The sequence below is a fragment of the Bacillus rossius genome, chromosome 10 (assembly GCF_032445375.1).
Source record: "Bacillus rossius redtenbacheri isolate Brsri chromosome 10, Brsri_v3, whole genome shotgun sequence".
NCBI lineage: Eukaryota > Metazoa > Arthropoda > Insecta > Phasmatodea > Bacillidae > Bacillus > Bacillus rossius.
Window position 1 is genome coordinate 43056015 of NC_086337.1, and position 23472 is coordinate 43079486.

Genomic DNA, 23472 nt, shown 5'->3' on the forward strand with positions numbered 1-23472 from the left:
AGTGAGGGCCCCCTCTAGTACGTCCCCGTCTAGTGACGGCCCCGTCTAGTGAGGGCCCCCTCTAGTACGTCCCCGTCTAGTGACGGCCCCGTGTAGTGAGGGCCCCCTCTAGTACGTCCCCGTCTAGTGACGGCCCCGTCTAGTGAGGGCCCCCTCTAGTACGTCCCCGTCTAGTGACGGCCCCGTGTAGTGAGGGCCCCCTCTAGTACGTCCCCGTCTAGTGACGGCCCCGTGTAGTGAGGGCCCCCTCTAGTACGTCCCCGTCTAGTGACGGCCCCGTGTAGTGAGGGCCCCCTCTAGTACGTCCCCGTCTAGTGACGGCCCCGTCTAGTGAGGGCCCCCTCTAGTACGTCCCCGTCTAGTGACGGCCCCGTGTAGTGAGGGCCCCGTGTTATGAGGGCCCCCTCTAGTACGTCCCCGTCTAGTGACGGCCCCGTGTAGTGAGGGCCCCCTCTAGTACGTCCCCGTCTAGTGACGGCCCCGTCTAGTGAGGGCCCCCTCTAGTACGTCCCCGTCTAGTGACGGCCCCGTGTAGTGAGGGCCCCGTGTTATGAGGGCCCCCTCTAGTACGTCCCCGTCTAGTGACGGCCCCGTGTAGTGAGGGCCCCCTCTAGTACGTCCCCGTCTAGTGACGGCCCCGTCTAGTGAGGGCCCCCTCTAGTACGTCCCCGTCTAGTGACGGCCCCGTGTAGTGAGGGCCCCGTGTTATGAGGGCCCCCTCTAGTACGTCCCCGTCTAGTGACGGCCCCGTGTAGTGAGGGCCCCCTCTAGTACGTCCCCGTCTAGTGACGGCCCCGTGTAGTGAGGGCCCCCTCTAGTACGTCCCCGTCTAGTGACGGCCCCGTCTAGTGAGGGCCCCCTCTAGTACGTCCCCGTCTAGTGACGGCCCCGTGTAGTGAGGGCCCCGTGTTATGAGGGCCCCCTCTAGTACGTCCCCGTCTAGTGACGGCCCCGTGTAGTGAGGGCCCCCTCTAGTACGTCCCCGTCTAGTGACGGCCCCGTGTAGTGAGGGCCCCCTCTAGTACGTCCCCGTCTAGTGACGGCCCCGTCTAGTGAGGGCCCCCTCTAGTACGTCCCCGTCTAGTGACGGCCCCGTGTAGTGAGGGCCCCCTCTAGTACGTCCCCGTCTAGTGACGGCCCCGTCTAGTGAGGGCCCCCTCTAGTACGTCCCCGTCTAGTGACGGCCCCGTGTAGTGAGGGCCCCCTCTAGTACGTCCCCGTCTAGTGACGGCCCCGTCTAGTGAGGGCCCCCTCTAGTACGTCCCCGTCTAGTGACGGCCCCGTGTAGTGAGGGCCCCGTGTTATGAGGGCCCCGTCTAGTGAGGGCCCCCTCTAGTACGTCCCCGTCTAGTGACGGCCCCGTCTAGTACGTCCCCGTCTAGTGACGGCCCCGTGTAGTGAGGGCCCCCTCTAGTACGTCCCCGTCTAGTGACGGTCCCGTCTAGTGACGGCCCCGTGTTATGAGGGCCCCGTCTAGTGAGGGCCCCCTCTAGTACGTTCCCGTCTAGTGACGGCCCCGTGTTATGAGGGCCCCGTCTAGTGAGGGCCCCCTCTAGTACGTTCCCGTCTAGTGACGGCCCCGTGTAGTGAGGGCCCCGTGTTATGAGGGCCCCGTCTAGTGAGGGCCCCCTCTAGTACGTTCCCGTCTAGTGACGGCCCCGTGTTATGAGGGCCCCGTCTAGTGAGGGCCCCATCTAGTACGTCCCCGTCTAGTGACGGCCCCGTGTAGTGAGGGCCCCCTCTAGTACGTCCCCGTCTAGTGACGGCCCCGTGTAGTGAGGGCCCCGTGTTATGAGGGCCCCGTCTAGTGAGGGCCCCCTCTAGTACGTCCCCGTCTAGTGACGGCCCCGTGTAGTGAGGGCCCCCTCTAGTACGTCCCCGTCTAGTGACGGCCCCGTGTAGTGAGGGCCCCCTCTAGTACGTCCCCGTCTAGTGACGGCCCCGTCTAGTGACGGCCCCGTGTTATGAGGGCCCCGTCTAGTGAGGGCCCCCTCTAGTACGTTCCCGTCTAGTGACGGCCCCGTGTTATGAGGGCCCCGTCTAGTGAGGGCCCCCTCTAGTACGTCCCCGTCTAGTGACGGCCCCGTGTAGTGAGGGCCCCCTCTAGTACGTCCCCGTCTAGTGACGGCCCCGTGTAGTGAGGGCCCCGTGTTATGAGGGCCCCGTCTAGTGAGGGCCCCCTCTAGTACGTCCCCGTCTAGTGACGGCCCCGTCTAGTACGTCCCCGTCTAGTGACGGCCCCGTGTAGTGAGGGCCCCCTCTAGTACGTCCCCGTCTAGTGACGGCCCCGTCTAGTGACGGCCCCGTGTTATGAGGGCCCCGTCTAGTGAGGGCCCCCTCTAGTACGTTCCCGTCTAGTGACGGCCCCGTGTAGTGACGGCCACCTGGGTCGGAGCACGGGGTTCGCGGTGTCCGAGGCGACAGCCCTGGGGCGGTGTCGCCCGGCCGAGCGACGAGTCCTCCGTGGGCCGAGGGTGAACGGACCGACGCCACACACACGGAGCGGGTCCCGTTAGTGCGAGTCCCTTCCCCCCCCCCCCCCTCTTTGTCTTCGTCGGGTTCCCCCACGCTCGCCGCCGTTCGAACCCACGGAGCGCCGGTCAGTTACGTAAGTTTCGTCGAATGGCCGCCAAAACACCCAACATCGGTAGCGAGCAGATTCGCGCGTTCACGCGTGTTGCAAACACACGGGCACCAATTTCGACGTAGAATTCTTTAAAATAATGCCGAGCGTGATGCATATACCGACATGTGTTACCAACAACATTTCTGGACGCGAATCACGCGTAGTTCCCGCACCTGCCGCTAGAATTCGCTGCCGGAGGAGCCACGTCGACTATAGCAACATTCCATTTGCAAAAAAAGACTTGAAAAATATACTAAACCCCGGTTTTGGACCTGATTTTCGACAAGGTATTTTTTACTAAAATGCTACTAACCTTGTTAAAAACTCATTAAACAGTTAATACTGTAATTTTCCCTTTGTCTTTATGAACTTTGGCTCGCTTTATCCGCCACAGATGGCAGCACCGTGGTCACAAAATTCCGTTCCATTCACGAAATTACTCCCATCAAATGACTTACATCGAGAGCTAAGATGTTACACATTAAAAAAAAAAAAAAGTATCGTAACACCTCTAGTTTTTGAAGTGAAACTTCTTTACAGCCCGTAGATTAGGTCGAGATACGAGCGTAACGAGAAACGAAAACTGCAACGCTCAAGGATGCCGCTCGATAGCCTGGGAGACGAAGGGTAGGGGCAGACATTTTTCGCGAAAAGATTTGAACACTTATTAGAATGTAACACGGTATACCCGCACCTGTGGTTTCTTCCTTGTGATTGGCGGCCGTCTGCGAGAGAAGTCGTTGCCTTGTTTGACTGAGCCACTCAGGACGCGTCTACTTCCGCACTGAATTACTGTGATTGGTGTTGTAAAATTGATATGTACATGGGAAAAACCCAATCACGAAACACAGACGATACTATAGTGTTTTAACTTGCATCTACTCTCAAAATCTTTTCGCGAAATCTGCATGCCCCTAGAAATAACGTGTAAAGTAGAGAGTTGCTGGTTTTTCGTCGCCATTACAGTACAGATAAATCCGTGGAAGGAATTCAGTCGTTATTTTTTTCTGACATAACTCCTTCTATTGAATTCTCTGTGCTTTCGAGACATTTAACGTTTGACATGAGCTTATTTTAGCTTGTTCTCCGTCTTTACTGTACATTCTTGAATATTTTTTTTGTACGACGTACTCTTGTCAACCAAAAATGGCGTATGCCAATAAAATTGGTTTATATCATAAAGGTTGAAATTGCTCCATTACTGGATATGTTATATAAGCATGATACAACAACAAAATAAAGTCAATTTGTTCAATATTTGATTTAAATAATTATGCTTGAATGGAATTTTAATTGAAATATAAAATTATGCGCCAATTTTTGTAAGAAATAACCGGTATTATCTATAAAAAAAATGTTTTTCATGTATGCAAAAATAACCATAGCCATGTGTTGTACAATGTTACAAAAAAAATTGTAAGAGTACAGAAACCATTTTTTTTACCTTGAAAGCGCCTGTAAGACGGATTGTTAATTTTTTTTTTTTTTTTTTTTTTTTTTTTTTTAATATTATGGGGACAGGTTTTGTTCGGCCGTAAACGTCAGCGCGGCAATCAGAAGCGCATCAGGTCCCCCCCACGTTGCCATTAGAGACAATCTCCGCGTCGCAGAAGCAGCAGCAGCAATCCTCTTGCCGGGCAGATTGCTGATGCTGGTCTGATGTGATGAGGAGGCGGAAGCTGGAAAACTGCAAATGGCGGGTGGAATATTCCCGCGGCGGCGGAGATGATTAGCGGTGAGTCCTAGCCCCGCGGAAGTCGTCGCTGTGACCGCCGCCGACTCTCGGGAGACCTCATGGGCGTCGCAAAAAAATATTTTTTGTATTTTTTTTTGGGGGGGGGGGGGACTTCAATTGATTTAGTTGTTAGAGGAATATCCATCCCCTGGAAAAAAAAGTGGGGTGGTCTGGGGGTCCTCCCGCGCGAAAATTTGGGGTTTGAAGGTGCAAAAAAGGTGGTTTTTAGGCATTTTTCTTTCCTAAATATTCTAATTATAGTTGGTTGCAATATATAATTTATTTTTTTATAAAAAAAATATTTTCAGGGAACAAATTTGTGAAAACACAAGTTAATCATATCTGCTGGTCGGTGCTATAGCCACACAAAATCATTAATTTAAACATCAGGAGAAACTATACGAAACTACGAAACTAAATATATTATTGGAGGGGACGAAATTGAAGACTTTTATTATTGGGGGGGGGACGTGTCCGCCCTGCCCCCCCCCCCCCCCCCCAGGTTGTGACGCCCATGGGAGACCTCGTGACTCGAGGTGGTACCTTTGAATATATATACTGTATAGAAGTCGCGAGTGGATAGGATTTACTCTACGTTTTTCAGAAGCGTATGATGAGCAGCTTGGGAACTTCACCGCTGCAGTGCGCTGCCGTAACGCCCTGTATCGTCTTAGTTGTTATTTACACGTTAGAGCGCAGCGCTGTCGCCCGCTGTCATCCCCCGCTTCCCACATCCATCATTCACTGCAGCTCAACGTCGTTCAACGGGAGGGGGAAGGGGTGTTTGAAGAGTTCGAGACTTGTCCGCTAGGGACCACCACAAGTCGATGCCCTAGAGATGGTGGCGATTGCGGCGGTGAATTAACCAACTACCTCAAAACCGTATTAGAAATTTTAACCTGGGCTGGCGACTTCTATACAGTATATATATTCAAAGGTGGTACTGACTCCTGCGGGCGATGGTGCCGCCTGTTGCCCGAGGTGTCGAAGCTGCTGCCGGCTCTTGTAGCGGCCCGGGCGGAATCCGATCACGGGAAGAGTGCGTGGGTGCGAATACACGGCCTCTCGGGCGCCGAGGCAACTCACACCTAGAGACCGGAAAAAATTCGCGTGTTCAATGACCTTCGGTATAGACTCCAATATCCTCTACACACACTCGGGCAAATGCCACCTGTACATTGGCTGCTGACTTGTGAATCGTCTCGACTGGGTGGCCTGTGATTCGACACTTCTATCAGTGAGGGTCTCTATAATTGGACCTCAGTCCTCCAGATTAACAGTGAACCAATGGCACAAGCAGCACTAAGGTATAATTATTTGAATTTTAGCATAACACGAAATGAATTAGCGAATTTTTCAGGTCTCTACTCATACCTATAGAGACAGGAAAAATTCGCGATAGGCTAGAATCCAAGTGCGTGTAACTAATTGCCGCTACAGTGATTGGAACACAGTTTGCCTGAAGGACTGTGAGCCAATGAATGACCCTCAACGTAAGAAGTATCGAATCATAAGCATCCCAGTTAGCAGGTGTCACGAGTCAGTAGCCAATGAGCTGGTGTAATATTCCCGCGTACATAGAGGATCGTGGAGTCCATCCTAGAGGTCATTCAAACCGCGAATTTTTCCAGTCCCTACTCATACCTAGTAGTGGCTGTTACTGACTCCGCGTGTTCCAGGGCGTGTCTAGACAATTGGAGATCGGAAAAATTCGCGGATTCATTTCGCGATAGGCTAGAATCCAAACTAGTTCGACTTCATGCTGCTTCAGTGATTGGACAACAGTTTACCTGATTGACTCTAAGCCAATGAGAAACCCTCAAGGAGAGAAACAGCGAATCACAAGCATTCCATTTGGCAGGTGTCACGGATCAGTAGCCAATCAGAAAGGTGTAATCTGCACAAGTACGCAGAGGATCGTGGAGTCTGTCCTAGAGGTCATTGAAAACGCGAATTTTTCCAGTCCCTGCCAATTATATAGGCTAAGTGAAACAGATGTATGTTTCATGTCTACTTTGCTGCCGAACTAATCAGGGAAATCCTCGTGCCTCTGTTACACTACTATGCACGTGACAGTGCTATAGTGTCCGTGGAAAACAATAAAAAAAATGTTAAGTGGCCGCTATAGTTTCCCTAAAATCACTCTAGGAAATATTTTGCAATAGTTCACTGGCGATTCGTTCAGATCACTTCCCCCCCCCCCCCCCCCAAACACACACACACAATATGTATGCTTTAGAGACCTGCAAAATTCGCGGTTTCGATGGCCTTCAGGATAGACTGCACATACCCCTGTACACTCGGGCAAATAACGCAAGTTCATTGGCTGCCGACTTGTAAGTCGTCTCAGCTGGTCTGTCTGTGATTCGATCCTTCTTTGGTTGATGGTTTATAACTGGTTGAGATTCGTCCAGATGAACAGTAAGCCAATAGCAAAATTATCTAAGCGGTATGTGTGTGTGAATTCTAGCCTATCACCGAATGAATCTGCGAATTTTGCAGGTCTCTATGTATGCATTACCGTCGCATTTAATATGTATATAATGACACTGAAACCATCAATACATAAAATCCGTTTTCCTTACAAAAAATTACTATATGGTAATAATTATGATTTGGATAGTTGTATCTCATGTGCTTGACGATGACAATTTAGGCCCGGTTTCATTCGCCATTTTAGTTCATTGCAATTTATATTACAATATTATTGTCTTTATCTAGGATAATTTCTAAGAACCTTCCATTATATAAGCATTGATTTTTGTGTTTCGTAGAGAAATTTCTGCCAGGTGTATGCTGTATGTTATCTTTAATTTGTTACAATACAGGCAGATATTCATTAGTATTTTTTTTCGCCTGACTGATCGTGACTTGGTAAAATAACCAGAAGTTAATTATTTAAATTTCCTTTTGGGAATTTCTCTCACAGTAGGATAACGAGTGCACATTTACTTCGATGATCTCACTTTTAAAATATCATTTCAAAAAAATTTTTAGTTTAAAAAAATCAACATGGGCCCCGTCTAGTCAAGGGTTTATTCGTGTTGGTGAGGCGGGATGATAAGTGTGACGCTCGCTGGTGCTTCTAGCGCGGTATCGCCTTTAAGCGCAAGGCTTTGGACTTGAGTGCAGTCTTCCAGTCTTGCATGGGGCAACTATGAGATTTGAGTGAGAAGTAAAAATAACATATTGCGGATAAATGAAGGTAAACATGTTGTTCAAGTCCCTTGAATGCTTTCACGGCTAAACAAACGAAATACGGAAGGAGAATTACTAGGGGCATGCAGATTTCGCGAAAAGATGTCGAGATTAGCTGAAAGTTAGAACAATGTAGCATCGTCTGTGTTTCGTGATTTGGTGAGTTTATCCCAGATACATATCGATTGGAACAACGCCAATCACAGTAATTCAGCGCGGAAGCAAACGCTTCCTGAATGGCTCGGTCAAATAAGGCAACGACTTCTCTCGCAGACGGTCGCCAATCACAAGGAAGAAACCACAGGTGCGGTTATACCTTGTTGCAGTCTAATAGGCGTTCAGATCTTTTCGCGAAAAATGCCTGCCCCTAAGAGTTACCTATCCGCCCACACAGCATATGCATTAAATGCTTTTCGTGAACAGACACCACTCGGATGTCTTGAGCAGTTTTCAAATCGCGTGGTGTGTTTCTGAAGCTCTTCACGCCGTGTGTGTGTGTGCCCGGGTTGGCAGGGGCCTTAAATGTTTTAAATTTTAATCGTGGCAGAACCCTTCTTCCGGGGACGCACCACAACGCCGAAATACCACAACGTCGAACGTACAATAACGCCCAAAAACCATAACGCCGAAATGCCAAATTGACCACAACGCCGACAGCTAGAAAACTGCTGTGTACCACAACGCCGAATTACCACAACGCCGAAATACATTAACGCCGAAAAATGTAATTGCAGGACTGCCACAAAGGTTTGGTTAGGTAAGGTTAGCACACAAATTCATTCAGTTGTTTTTCATTTTGCTCCTGTGCCCCCCCCCCCCCCCCCCCCCCCCCCCCCGCATCAACATTTTTCGGCGTTACTGTGTTTCGGCGTTGTGGTACACAGCAGTTTTCTAGCTGTCGGAATTGCGGTCAATTTGGCATTCGGCGTTATTGTACGTTCGGCGTTGTGGTATTTCGGCGTTGTGGTAACGACCCCCTTCTTCCTCTCGTCGAATGGGACCGGGGGTGGTTTTTCCCACAGTTCTCGCCGGTCGTCCTTCGTCCGCTGATTGGTCGGGGCGGGGTTGTCGCGGGGTTGTCCGGGTCGAAACCTGGACACTCTCCCCCCTTCTTCCCCCACCCATTTTATTCTGATTCACTGCCGTCCCTCCATCCTGCACAAGGGGCCGGCGCTGGCCTCCTGACCGACTGATTCACTGACACCGTCTACTGCCTGCCGCCTGCTTGCTCCGGGTGTAACGGGAAGTTTGTCCACGTCCGCTCTTTCTCTCTCTCCCATAACTTCCAGGCCATTCCTCCACCCCCTCTCCTCCTTATCTTCACTTCTTCCCAACGGCGCAGGTCACATCCCGGACGCTTCTCCGTCCACACGTAAGCCTAAGTTCGCAATTAAAAAAAACAAACATAAGCGAGTGCATATTGCATAGTGCACGAATGTGCACACTAGTGCGAAATCGGTTAAAAATTTTAATCGTACTGTTGATCTCAGCCAATGAAATTTCGTGAATTATCGGACATTGTTGACTGACTGGTTTTTGTAACTATATTTAACCACCAATTTATTATCCCGTGACATCTGACCAGCGATGCGTGAGAACAGTTTTTCAACGTATAAATAAGTTAAGTGTTACATAAGAAATTTTTTTTTGGCTAACCAATCCAACCGTGACACTTTTCTTTTTACTTAAAATTTTTTGCTAATGACTGATAAGTAAGACCTGAAAAATTCGCGGGTTCATTACGTGTTATGCTAAAATTCAAATAATTATACATTAGTGCTGCTTCTGTCATTGGTCCACTGTTAATCTGGAGGACTGAGGGCCAATTAGAGACCCTCACTCATAGAAGTGTCGAATCACAGGCCACCCAGTCGTGACGACTCACCATACAGCAGCCAATGAACAGTTGCCATTTGCCCGAGTGTGTAGAGGATATTGGAGTCTATCCTGGAGGTCATTGAACCCGCGAATATTTCCGGTCTCTACTGATAAGTAATACCATTTATTTATTTTTAGGGCACGTTGGATAAACCTAGGCAGAAGCAGCACAAAAGGAAAAACGGGCTTGAATTCTAATCTATCGCGTAATGAATCCGCGAATTTTTTTTCCCGGTCTGTGTCAATGCAACTTTCTTCGTCCTGTACGACCCTGAGCCAAGTACTCTGTAACCTGTAATAATTTGTTTTGTAAATGGCACAGAAATATTAATGTAAAATTACAGGTATTTGAACATTTTATCGTACTACAAAAAAAAGTGTTATCAGTAACACTGGGTTAGAATTCTTAACACCCGGGCATTTATCCTCTGCATTTTCCCAGTAGCTCCAATAGTTCTCTCAATCGCATTCCAGTATTAACTGCACACTTTAGTAAGAACAATAAACAAAATAAAGGCAAATTATTGAGTACACTTATTATATTTTCTATGGCGGCCGTCAGCAAGAGAAACCGATTGCCCTGTTTGGCCGGACCACACAGTCAGGACACGTTTGCTTCCGCACTGGGTGGCTGTGATTGGTGAGCTGACAGTAGACATGCACACCCCAGCCAACCACGAGACACAGACGATGCTACAAAGTTTCAACTCACATCTGGTCAGGAAATCTTTTCGCGTAAAATACATGGTTCTGCTCATTGGCCCAGAGTCCTTCAGATAAACTGTGGTATAATCACAGGAGCAGGAAATAGGTAAACGGGTTTGGCTTCTAGCATATCGCGGAATGAATCCGCCGAATTTTTTTTCCAGTCTATAATCATTCATAAATAGGGGCAGGAAATTTTCGCGAAAAAATCTGAACGCCTACTAGACTGCAACAAGGTATACCCACACGAGCGGTTTCTTCCTTGTGATTGGCGGCCGTCTGCGAGAGAAGTCGTTGCCTTGTTTGCACGAGCCACTAAGGACGAGTTTGCTTCCACACTGAATTAATGTGATTAGTTGTTGTAACAATCGACATGCCCCTCAAAGTAACTCACCCAATCACGAAACACGGACGATGCTACAGTGTTTTAACTTCCAGCTACTCTCAGGATCTTTTCGCGAAATTTTCATGGCCCTATTCATAATGACCGGAAAAATTCCGCGGATTCATTTCGCGATCGGCTAGAATCCAAAATAGTTCGACTTCATGCTGCTCTAGTGATTATACAACAGTTTACCTGATTGACTCTAAGCCAATGAAAAAATCCTCATGGAAAGAAACAGCGAATCACAAGCATTCCATTTGGCAGGTGTCACGGATCAGTAGCCAATCAGAAGGTGTAATCTGCACAAGTACGCAGAGGATCGTGGAGTCTGTCCTAGAGGTCATTGAAAACGCGAAATTTTTCCAGTCCCTGCCTGATCATTCACGGATACCGCGCCGTAAATAATTTCGCCGTCGTTTTTTTTTCCACGTCCGTCAACCGTGTGGATGCCTTCAAGCACGTGACCTCGAAGGTGCGTCGGTGACGTTTGTCGCTAAAATTACCAGGTCTTCGTCGCGTCGGCGGGTTGTTCGAACTGGGTCAAGCGGCTCTGCCACCTTTCTCTTGAGTCAGCCGCAGCCTTAGAAACGTGAGCGTGAACAGTGTGGTGTTCGGGAACACTTAGATCCTGGTGGTTAACAACTGGGACCTAGAGTAGTTCGTGCAATAATTAGGGACCGGAAAAATTCGCGGGTTCATTGACCTCCAGGATGAACTCCATAGTTCTACGTACACTCGGTCAAATGCCACCCACTCATTGGCTGCTGTCTTGTGAAACGTCCCAACGTAGCAGCCTGTATTTTTTTTTTTTTTTTTTTTTGGGACAACAGCCCCTCCACGCTGAAGTCCGTCTCGCACAACCGAAGTGATTGCGAGCCCTCCTAACAAAATGGGAGTGATTTTACGGGAGGTTCCTAATACGTTCCAGGCCGAAGCCTATACGCGTTTCGTAGAAAGTAACAATGGCCTGAGCCCTCCCTCACTCTCGTGGGTGAGGACTCGGCGGCCCACGTGCGTCTGGCGCTAGAATAAGGCTGCAGGGGCGCGGCAATTAGCTCCCCGGCAGCCATAGGGAAGTTGCAAAGTGGGATGGCTACAGTAAACCAGCGAGCGCACTGGAGGAAACCTGTAGCCCGATTGTAAACGCGGTTCGCACCCGGCAGACCGGAGAAGGCGGGAGCGAGGAATATAGGATAGGTTTGGTGCCTCTGCCTGTGATTCGATAAAGCTTCGGTTGGGTGTTTCTCATTGGCCCAGAGTCATCCAGGTGAATTGTGAGCCAATAACAGAGGCATCACTGAGGTATAACTATTTGTATTTTAGCCTATCGCGAAATGAATAATTTTTCCGGTCTCTAGTAATAATTAAGGTTAGCACACACACAAAATCATCTTTTTTCTATACTTAAACAAAATATTATTTTGGAAACCAGTTGCCAAGAAATATGTAGTTTGTTATGCTACAGGAAAACTATTGTAACATTTTACAACACGCATGGCTATGGTTATTTTCGCGCGTATGAAATACGTTTCTCGAGATAATACTGAATATTTATTTTATTTAATTGATGTTTCATTCAAGCATAATTCTTTCAAACCAAGGGGGGGGGGGGGGGAAATGTACTTTATTTTGTTTAGTTGTGCTTATTAGTGTGCGCAGTTACTGGAAAGCTATTCACGGAACGTTTTACAGATAACTGTAGCTATTGGAGGTACTGGGACAACACAAAGCATAAATTACCGGGTAAGAATTCGAACCCAGCATTACTACGAACACTATTTTGTAGTTATACAGTTGTTTCCATATAAATGTACAAATTTACAAAAGTACCTGTAATATTACATGAATACTTCTGTTCCATTTACAGAAAAAAGTTTACCGAGTAAGAGATTGTTTTTTTTTTTTAGAATTGGACAGTTAGGTCATTAGAGATGAAAACGTGAAGCATCACCAGTGTAGATAGACAGGCCAATTAGAGATGGGCATTTATATTTCACTACGAAAGACCACCCTTCAAATATGTATGCTTTTCTTCCCGTTGACAGATGGGTTGGAACCTGACATTCGCGCTATTATTTATAAATTTGGCAATTGACTAAACTGCCAAACATAACGCATTTTATCAAATGTATAATTGGATCATGGCTGGAGACCGGGGGGAAAAAATTGGCAGATTCATTTTGCTACAAGCTTGAATTCAAAGTCTACTGACTCACGGTTTATCTGGAGGACTCTGAGCCATTGACAAACCATTAATCAAAGGAGTACCGAATCACGGAGTAACGCATTTCGGATCCCTCACAAGTCAGCAGGGGACTTTTGGCAGAGTATGTACGAGGATTGTGGAATCCGTCCTAGATGTCACTGAATCAGGGAAAACTTTTCCAGTCCCTTATCATTAAAGACCGGAAAAATTAGCTGATTCATTTCGCGATATGCTGAAATGCAAATAGTTGTACCTTTATGCAACTTCTGCTATAGGTTCACTGTTAACCTGGAGGAGTGTGGGCCAATTATAGGCCCCTCAGTCAAAGCAGTATCGAATCACGAGTCTCCCAATTGAGACGCCTCACGAGTCAGTAGCCAATGAACGGGTGACGTCTGCCCGAGTATGCACAGGATCGTGGAGTCTATCCTGGAGGTCATTGAATACGCGATTTTTTCCAGTCCCTACTTATCATAGACCTCCAGGATAGACTAACCGACCCTCTGCTTACCTGAGCAAACGGCGCTTGTTCATTGGCTGCTGATTTGTGTGGCGTCTCATCTGTGGGTAAACTTTTGATTCTATGCTTCTCTGATTGAGGGTCTCCATAACAGTGAACCAATAGCAGAAGCAGCATAAAGGTATAATTATTTGAATTTTATCACATCACGAATTGAATTCGCGAATTTTTCCTCTGTCTAGTAATTTGTAGAGACCGGAAAAATTCGCGAATTCATTTCGCGATAGGCTAAAATGCAAATCGTTATACCTAAGTGCTGCCTCTGCTATTGGCTCACAACTCACCTGGATGACTCTGGGCCAATGAGAAACACCCAACCAAAGCTTTATCGAATCTCAGGCTGCTACGCTGGAACGTCTCACAAGACAGCAGCCAATTAGTGGGTGGCATTTGACCGAGTGTACGTAAAACTATGGAGTTCATCCTACAGGTCATTGAACCCGCGAATTTTTCCGGTCCCTAGTAATTTGCAATGCTGTCGTGGCGAGTAATCTTTGACACGTGAGGCTGTATTCAATCTGCGATGTCTCGGAGTGTGACGTAAACACTTGGTGCGTAGTTTTCAGTAATTTGTGTTACGTGTTAACAGTTATCCGCATTGAAGAAACCGTAAGTATAGCCTATGGTTTGACTATGGCAGCGTTAGGAAGCGGGGCAAAAAATGAATATTGGTCGTTTTCCGTGAAAGTATCACATGTTTTGGTCTGTGAAAGATTTTAAAATACCGGGATAAGTAATAGAAAAGTCGTAGAATTGTGTCTGTGGGTTTTGGTGGACAGTCTGATTTTAGGACGTTTATTATTTTCACCCTACATTTCGTCAACTAAATGGTATCTTGCCTGAAACACGAAAACACTGGTTTTAGCAAGCATATGACTATCAACTATACTTATTTTTTGCAACTTCGTAAAAATTAACGGACGTCGAAATCAATGGAAGGTAGCCAGTTGTTTTTTTACAAGAGTTTTTTTTTACCTAGATTTTCCCACAGTATCGCACGAAATTTTCATACCCGCTAATTATTGAGCATTGCGAGATGCATTGGAGCCATTCAGTTGGTTCTAACAAGAAAAACAATATATGTTGTGTAAATATTTAGGCCTACATGCTGTAGATAGCTAGCTCACTATGCATTATAATCAAAGCACCTTCTTTGTGTGTAAATTGCGTTGCGTTGTGTTTGAGACAGGAGTTTTTAAAGAATATTTCAAACATATCCTTTATCGGTTTTGTTATAAAAAATGTGTTATATTCTCTTCAAAATAGCCGGGAATGTAATTTTCTATTTGTACTGCTTGTATTCACTTTAAGCACTTGCGTATATTTTTTTGTAAATTTGTGAAAATATTAGTATTGTTAATCCGAAAAAATATGGGTTACTAAAATATCCTACAAGTCATTGATAGTTATTACTTTTTTTAAATACAGATTTTAAGATAGTGAATGACAAAGCGTAGCCATTAAAATATATCACAAAAATAATTTACCTGCAGCATTCGAAAATGGGCTATACTTGCATAAATAACCAGGGTGCTGTGTTGTTTGCAATTAATCAAAAAAAAATTTAAAACTAAAACGTGAATATTAAAACAGGAGTTAGCATGCGTAATTATTCTGGTTTGACAGCTTAAATGTAATAATTCATACTCCGGGTGTTCGTTATGTCTACTAACGCCTTGCTGTCTCCTTCTCCAGCGCGCCTGTAAATTTTTTGAAATGCAAATTGTGAAATTATCGTTTCTTCTGAAATTTGTAGACGTAAGAAAAAAATTTGCTGTAATTAAAACCAGATTTTCGTTTATTTTTAATTTGAACGGCAGCTGCCAAATTTTTTTGATTTTTTTTCTGTGCAAGTATGAACAAGCCCTGGGAAAATTAATATTATATTGTATTTAAAAAACTTTCAGGTACTTTTTTTCCCTTAGAAAAATTAATGTTTAATTATTTTTTTAAAAAATACATTTGTGTGTGTTTATGCATACGTATAGTGATTATTCTAAAGTTCGTATTGACAGTAAAAAAAATTAAACACTTTTTGTTGGGTAAAAAGTCATTTTTCTCGTTTTCACATAACGCGGTCGCTTGTTCAACTCAAATCACACTTGGAACCACCATAGCGCTGGCAAGATAAGGAGTCTTTGTGCATAACAGTGCAACTTAACACTTTTTCACTGTTTTGTTTTAGACAATTTGTAAGGCAACAAAGCATTTTTAATTGACTTTTAGTTTAAGATTTTTTTAATAAAGTTTTAACGCGCTCTAAATTAACAGTTCTTTGAATGAATATAAAGTGGAACCAAAATTGTGATGAATAGATGTTGTACCAACGTACTAGCCTCATTATTATTTGAAGGGTTAAAATTCAAGATTCAGTATTTTCGAACACGCTAAACATTTTTTCTGGATATTTTTAAAATCCAAGCCATGCCAATTAAAATAACTAAGTGTCCATCTTAACTATCATTTAGTGATTTTCTATTTTTATATTTTTAGACAACTTGTTAAGACAATAACTGCAACAAGGTATGCCTGCGCCAGCGATTGTTCCCTTGTGATTGGCGGCCGTCTGCAAGAGAAGCCATTGCCCTGTTTGGCCGGGCCAGTGGACACGTTTACTTCCTTCACTGAATTATTGTGATTGGTGTGCCGACATTATACATGTGGCTGAAAGAAACCCACCCAATCACGAAACAACAGAGAATGCTGCAGTGTTTTAACTCGAAATCTTTTCGCTGAAAATACCTGTCCCTACAAACGTGCCACAAGAACCGCGGACTTGAAATAATAACGATGATGAAGATGCAATAACTCATGGAGGGAAAAGGGGACCGGGGTTGCTGTCATAACTTAGAAACACACAAGACAGATTTTTCTAAGTTATGGCATTTCAAGTTGAGTGTTTCGGCGTTGCGTGTTTCTAAGTTACGTGTTTCTAGGTGATGACATTTCTAAATTGTGTGTTTCTAAGTTATGACAATTCTAAATTGTCTCTTTCTAAGCTGTGATAGTTCTAAGTTATGATTTGCTAAGTTGTGTGTTTCTAAGGTACGCTGTAAAGTTATGATCGTTATAACTTACGACAGTTCTAAATTATGTGTTTTTACTCAAAAATTCTAAGTTATGACTAGAGACCTGAGAAATTCGCAGATCCAATGACCTCTAGTATAGTCTCCATTATCCTCTGCATTTCTCAAGCAAACACGCGTGTTCATTGGGTGCTAACTTGTGAGGCAGCTCCACTGGGTAGCTTGTGATTCGACACTTCTTTGGTCAATAGTCTGTCATTGGCCCAGAGAGCTCCAGTTAAACTGCGAGCCAATAGCAGAACCAGCAGAATTTTTCACAAGTTTGAATTTCAGCCTATCGCGAAATGAATCCGCGAATTTTTCCGGTCTCTAGTTATGACTGGTCTAAGTTGTGACTTTCTAAGTTATGCGGGGATCCCGGGAAAGGGAGGAAGAGGACGAGGACTGGCCGGCGGTTCGCGAGCAGGAAACGTTACTCCCCTACCCGCCCCCACCTCGTGTCAATGAACAATTACAGGAAGCACGGGCTCCGCGAGGCGCGACGCGATTTATTGTGTCAGCCCGGGGTGAAATTCACCCGGTCGCCGGACCTGGCGCCCGCGGCGAACCTAGCGGCAGCAGTTTCCCCCAGAGTCCAGGGGTCTTTACCTCAACGCCGAAATACCATAACGCCGAATGTCAAAATTGACCAAAACGCCGACAGCTAGAAAACTGCTGTGTACCACAAAGTCGAAATAACAGCTGAATGAATTTGTGTGTGTTTCTTAAATGTACCTTAACGCCGAAATACCACAATCAAACCTAACCTTACCTAACCTAACCTAACCTAGCGTAATATAACCTAACCTATCTTAACTTAGCCTATCCTAGCCTAGCCTAACCTAGTCTAACCTAACCTAACCTTTGTGGCAATCCTGCAATTACATTTTTCGGCGTTAGTGTATTTCGGCGTTGTGGTATTTCGGCGTTGTGGGGCGTCCCCGATTCTAGTATTCACACTGCGGTTAGTTCCAGCCAGTCGGAGCACTGGCGCGTGTTTTCTACGCCCCGGGGTTGGATACATCATAGGCTGGGTTCACAATTGAAAAAATAACAGTAACAGTAACAGTAGGTCGTGTGCATAGGATATGAACGCCATGTTTCCTAACCTAACGATTCACAATAGCAGAAAGTTGGTCGTGTGCATGGGAGCGAGGTCGTGCGCATAGGAGTGAAATGAATATATTTTATTTCGGTCGCGTACGCATGGCACAACAGCCAATGGGAGAAGAGCAGGGTGCTTTTTTGGCGGGACTAGAAATATGTTTATATTTATTAACCATATAGTGGTAAGAAAATTTCGAGATTATAATAGTATTATCGTTATTTTGAAAGTTAATATGTTTATTTACTAACACTGCTAACAGATGTCACATAGTTCGCGAAATTTAATTGGCTGAAATTAACAGTAAGAATTCAATTGTGAACCGATTTCGCAGTTCGCACAGGTCGTGTGCACAGGTTGGATGCATGGCTTGCTATGCACTCGCTTAATTTTTTTAATTGTGAACCCAGCCTTAGTCACACTCCCGCGCTGTGTTCATGATTGGACCGCAGTTACGTGGACACGCCACCTCTACGACCGTGAGCGTGGCAGCCGGGTGACGGGGATTGTCCGGTTTTTTTGACGTGAAAACGTCTAATAAATCGATGAACGCCGGCTGCACGCACGAAAAAGGATGACTCATTGTCCCGTTGCGTACATTGTCCCGTTACGCTCATTGCACGCTTGCGCCGCATCTATCTCTCTTCCACTCGATTGGAACAACCATCGATTTGACTTTTTCGAGGCACATTGAACTTGAAACACTCCCATTTCGTATCCTACTTTTCCTATCATCTTCCTATCATTAACAGAATAAAACGGATTGGAAGAAGTTAAATAGCAAACATGTATAAAGGTTATAGTTAAAATAATCTCTTCGTTAAAGTAATAAACATATTTGAATTAATGAGTGCGAATAAACGTAAATTTATCAATTAAATTGTAGATTTCATTTCACTCCTTCTTTGTATCCATACAAAATGGTGATAATTCAATAAAAATTATTTTATTTTATTCATAAAAGTATGCAATCATTTCATCAATGTTTTGTTATGACGTTGTCACGTTAAACTATCGTCCGTAAACCGACTTTACAGACAACCAATTTTTTTTTTAAATCTATTTTCCCCCATGCTGTTATGTATATTTTTTTTTATCGTGTATTGTAATCTCGTGTGCCATGGTATCCTTTACATATTATTCATTTCACATTCCGCAAGAAGAGACGATGAACTAGCGTCTGGAATTGCAGCTGTGTCTGTTTCAACATGGCCCCCACATTCGATTACGGGTCCTGGACCCAGGATCGGAGAACCCCCCCCCCCCCCCCACGCTCCACACCCAATTTTACAGTCACGTGCTACATTATAATTGCATGGTTATTTCTTATACCTATACTCTTTTTAAAAAAATGTTATTTAACATGAAAATGCAGGGTATAATTAAGGTACAATTTTTATAAGTCCAAATTAAGGTTTATTAAATAAAACTATTTTACTTTAAAATAACCACAGTGAGTATGTATATTTATTTTACGCACTGAGATAAAATAGAAAATAGTCACAGAAAAAATAAAATTAGCTGTAGGTGCAGAGTCGTCTAAAATTTCATCGGATGAAAAAATATTCAATATGTTTTTTTTTTTTTTAGTTTGTAAAAAAATTATGATAGTTAAACATTTAGAAATAAACAGGGCTGGGCCCGGGCTATGGACACAGGGGTCCACCCAGCCCCACCCTTGTGGTTGCCATGGTGAAGTGTAGTGTTTATTTATTGATTTGCTCTGTATGTTGTTGTGTTACTTGGCTTATTCCTAGAGACCCGGAAAATTCGCGGGTTCATTTCATGTTATGCTAAAATTCAAATAATTATACCTTAGTGCTGCTTCTGGCATTGGTTCACTGTTAATCTGGAGGACTGAGGGCCAATTAGAGACCCTCACTCATAGAAGTGCCGAATCACAGGCCACCCAGTCGAGACGACTCACAAGTCAGCAGCCAATGAACAGTTGGCATTTGCCCGAGTGTGTAGAGGATATTGCAATTCTATCCTGGAGGTCATTGAACCCGCGAATTTACCGGGTCTCTACTTATGCCTAGAGACTGGAAAAATTCGCGAGTTTAAATGATCTTCAGGATAGACTCCGTGATCCTCTGCCTACTTAGGCAAACGGCGCATGTTAGTTGGGTGCTTGCTGAATTTTGAGGTGCCTCAAGTGGGTAACTTGTGATTGGATACTTCTTTGACTGACGGTCTCTAATTAATTGGCCAAGAGTCCTACATATTAATAGTGAACCCAATAGCAGAAGCAGCACAATGGGATGATTATTTGAAATTTAACGTATCACGAAACGAATCCGCGCACTTTTTTCCGGGTCTCTACTCATGCCACCTGCGCCCTCCTCCGCTCTAGCATTGAATATATATACTGTATAGAAGTCGCGAGTGGATAGGATTTACTCTTACGTTTTTCAGGAGCGTATGATGAGCAGCTTGGGAACTTCACCGCTGCAGTGCGCTGCCGTAACGCCCTGTATCGTCTTAGTTGTTATTTACACGTTAGAGCGCAGCTCTGTCGCCCGCTGTCATTCCCCCGCACCCCCCTCATCTATCATTCACTGCAGCTCAAGGTCGTTCAAAGGGGGAGGGGGGAAGGGGTGCTTGAAGAGTTCGACACTTGTCCGCTAGGGACCGCCACAAGTCGATGCCCTAGAGATGGTGACGATTGCGGCGGTGAATTAACCAACTTCCTCGAAACCGTATTAGTAAATTTTAACCTGGGCTGGCGACTTCTATACAGTACTTATAGAGACCTGTAAAATTCGCGATTTCAAATCCCTAAAGGATAGACTCCATTTTCCTCTATGCACTCGTGCAAATTGCATCTGCTGATTGGTTGCCGACTCGTAACACCTGTTGACTGGGATGATCGTGATTCGCTAATTCTCCTATTAAATATATTTCATTGGTCCAGAGTCCTTCAGATAAACTGTGGCCCCAATCACTGAAGCAAAATAATGTCAAAGGTATTTGGACTCTTATCCCATTGCTAGAGACCTGCAAAATTCGCGGATTCATTCGGTGATAGGCTAGAATTCAAACACATATACCTCTTAGATAATTTTGCTATTGGCTTACTGTTCGTCTGGACGAATCTCCACCAGTTATAAACCCTCAACCAAAGAAGGATCGAATCACAGACAAACCAGCTGAGACGACTTACAAGTCGGCAGCCAATGAACTTGCGTTATTTGCCCGAGTGTACAGGGGTATGTGCATTCTATCCTGAAGGCCATCGAAACCGCGAATTTTGCCGGTCTCTACCCATTGCGAAATGAATCCGCGAATTTTACAGGTCTCTAAGTATATATATATATATTCAAAGGCCGAGTGGGAGGACTCGTGAGAGCTGAACCCGCGGTGTTTATGGTTGCAGAGCACGCCGGGCGCTGCCCCGCGCTGGCCGTCTGCCCAGGGCCCTTGGCGGCGTGCGACGGCGACGACGACTGCGGCGGACAGCACAAGTGCTGCGCCTCTCCGTGCGGCCGGACCTGCGTCAGGCCTCTCTTCACAGGTGCGCTCCCCCGTCCGCCCCTCGCACCCGCAACTCGACGAAGGACACTTGTCATTAGCAGGGACTGGAATATTTTTTTTTTTTTATTGTTTTCCACGGACAGTATACCTAGAGACCCGGAAATTTCGCGGATTCATTTAGTCGCAAGCTAGAATGCAAACCTTCACACTCTCGCACTGTGTTCATGATTGGACCGCAGTTATCCGGACACGCCCCTCTACGACCGTGAACCAACTATGTCCAGCTAGGAGAGAAGTAAGCGAATCAGGTAGTGCCAAATAACAAGGATAAAAATGTTCTCGCTAAGAAATCAACCAATGGGAAAGTAAACATGGGTCGAGCACACCTATAACTTTGAATTCTATCCTGAGGCCAGAAGAATCCGCGAAATTTCCGGGTCTCTTAACTATAGCACTGTCACGTGCATAGTAGTGTAACAGAGGCACAAGGATTGCCCTGATTAGTTCGGCAGCAAAGTAGACTTGAAACACATATACATCTGTTTCACTTAGCCTATATATAGGGACTGGAAAAATTCGCGGGTTCAATGACCTCCAGGCTAGACTCCACGATCTTGTGCACACTCGGGCAAACGTCGCCTGTTCATTGGTTGCTGACTTGTGAGGCGTCTCAATTGGGAGACTCGTGATTCGATACTGCTTCGACTGAGGGTCTATGGTTGGCCCACAGTCCTCCAGGTTAACAGTGAACCAATAGCAGATGTTGCGTAAAGGTACAATTATTTGCATTTTAGCATATAGCGAAACGAATCCGCGAATTTTTCCGGTCTCTAACTGTGATTGGTGTTGTTATAATCGATATGTACCTGGGAGAAACTCTCCCAATCACGAAACACAGACGGTGTAACAGTGTTTTAACTTTCATCTAGTCTCGAAATCTTTACGCGAAATCTGCATGCCCTTAGTTATTAGCAGGGACGTTTTCAATGACCTCTATGACGATCCTCTGCGTACTTGTGCAGATTACACCTTCTGATTGGCTACAGATCCGTGACACCTGCCAAATGGAATGCTTGTTATTCGCTGTTTCTCTCCTTGAGGATTTTGTTTTATTTTAGAGTCAATCAGGTAAACTGTTGTCCAATCACTGAAAGCAGCATGAAGTCGAACTAGTTTGGATTCTAGCCTATCGCAAAATAAATTCGCGAATTTTTCCGGTCTCTAGCAATATAACCTAAAAATTAAGAACATAATTTTTTTAATACCTACAATTACTATGCAATGCGTATTTTATAGTAATTTAGGAGTTATTTTACTAACGTGATAAAACAAATTTGTTGTGTGATAATATTTATTCGTAAAAATTGCGAAAACGTTTTCACTTCTGTCGGCAGTCCTCATGACTGCTTTGAATTTTTTTTTGATTCTAGCCTATCGTGAAATGTTTGCGCGAATTTTTCAGGTCTCTAGTTATTAGGGGCAAGCATTTTTCCGCGAGAAAAAACAAACAAACCTGAACGTCTGCTAGACTGCAACAAGGTATACACGCACCGAAGGTTTATTCTCCCTTGTGATTGGCGGCCGTCTGCGAGAGAAGTCGTCGCCTTGTTTTCAACCGAGCCACTCAGGACGCGTTTGATTCTGCACTGACTTAATGTGATTGGTAGAGACCTGCAAAATTCGCGGTTTCGATACCCATGTACAATTGGGCAAATAACGCAAGTTAATTGGCTGCCGACTTGTAAGTCGTCTCAGCTGGTTTGTCTGCGATTCGATCCTACTTTGTTTGAAGGTTTATAACTGGTTGAGATTCGTCCAGATGAACAGTAAGCCAATAGCAAAAATTAGAGCCTCCAGGATGAAAGTAGATGGGCCCAGGTACGTTCTTTAAATGTTTCATGCGATGGGGAACCTTGATTCAATGCAGTTTTTTTTTGGACGTACGCCATTGCAGTTTTGCACTGTTTGTCACGGAAAAAATTCTTTAAATAAAAGTATGATTTTATTTATTTCAAGAATTTTTTTCCATGACGAACGGTGCAAAACTGCAATGACGTTATGTCCAAAACAACTTCATTGTGTTTATATGGGCCCAGGGCCCTGGTTGCAAACAGCGAGTGAGTGGTCTTGGTGGGCGGGTTGTCCTCAGGCTGCGAGCAGGTGCAGGCGGAGGCGGGCCGGCGCGCCAGGGCGCTGGGCCCCCAGGGCGCAGGGGCCCGCGTGCCGCGCTGCGACTCCGCCGGGGACTTCGAGCAGGTGCAGTGCTCCGCCGACGGCTCCAAGTGCTGGTGCGTGGACGCGGCGGGCTTCGAGCTGCCCGGCACGCGCGCCCCCGGCCGCGACCTGGCCAACTGCTCCGGTCAGTTCCCACAGTCACCCCTCACCGTCCGTCCGTCGATACAGTGGCGTGGCAAGCGGCATGGGCGTCGCAAGGATATATAAATATATATATTTTTTTTGGGGGGGGGGGACTTCAATTGATTTAGTTGTTTGAGGAATATCCATCCCCTGGGAAAAAAAAGCGGGGGGGGGGGGGGGGGGGGAGGTCCGGGGGTCCTCCTCCAGGAAAATTCAT

General features: G+C 45.5%; 1 protein-coding gene across 3 annotated transcripts in view; it reads left to right on the forward strand.

The window, feature by feature from the left end:
- The window catches only part of LOC134536030 (balbiani ring protein 3-like), a 160395-nt gene that overhangs the window by 90523 nt on the left and 46400 nt on the right, over nucleotides 1-23472 (forward strand). For all 3 annotated transcript variants that reach the window (XM_063375540.1, XM_063375542.1, XM_063375541.1), the window contains exons 3-4: nucleotides 20800-20937; nucleotides 23047-23256. In XM_063375540.1, the coding sequence (XP_063231610.1) occupies nucleotides 20800-20937; nucleotides 23047-23256 (348 nt within the window). The remainder of the gene's footprint in view (nucleotides 1-20799; nucleotides 20938-23046; nucleotides 23257-23472) is intronic.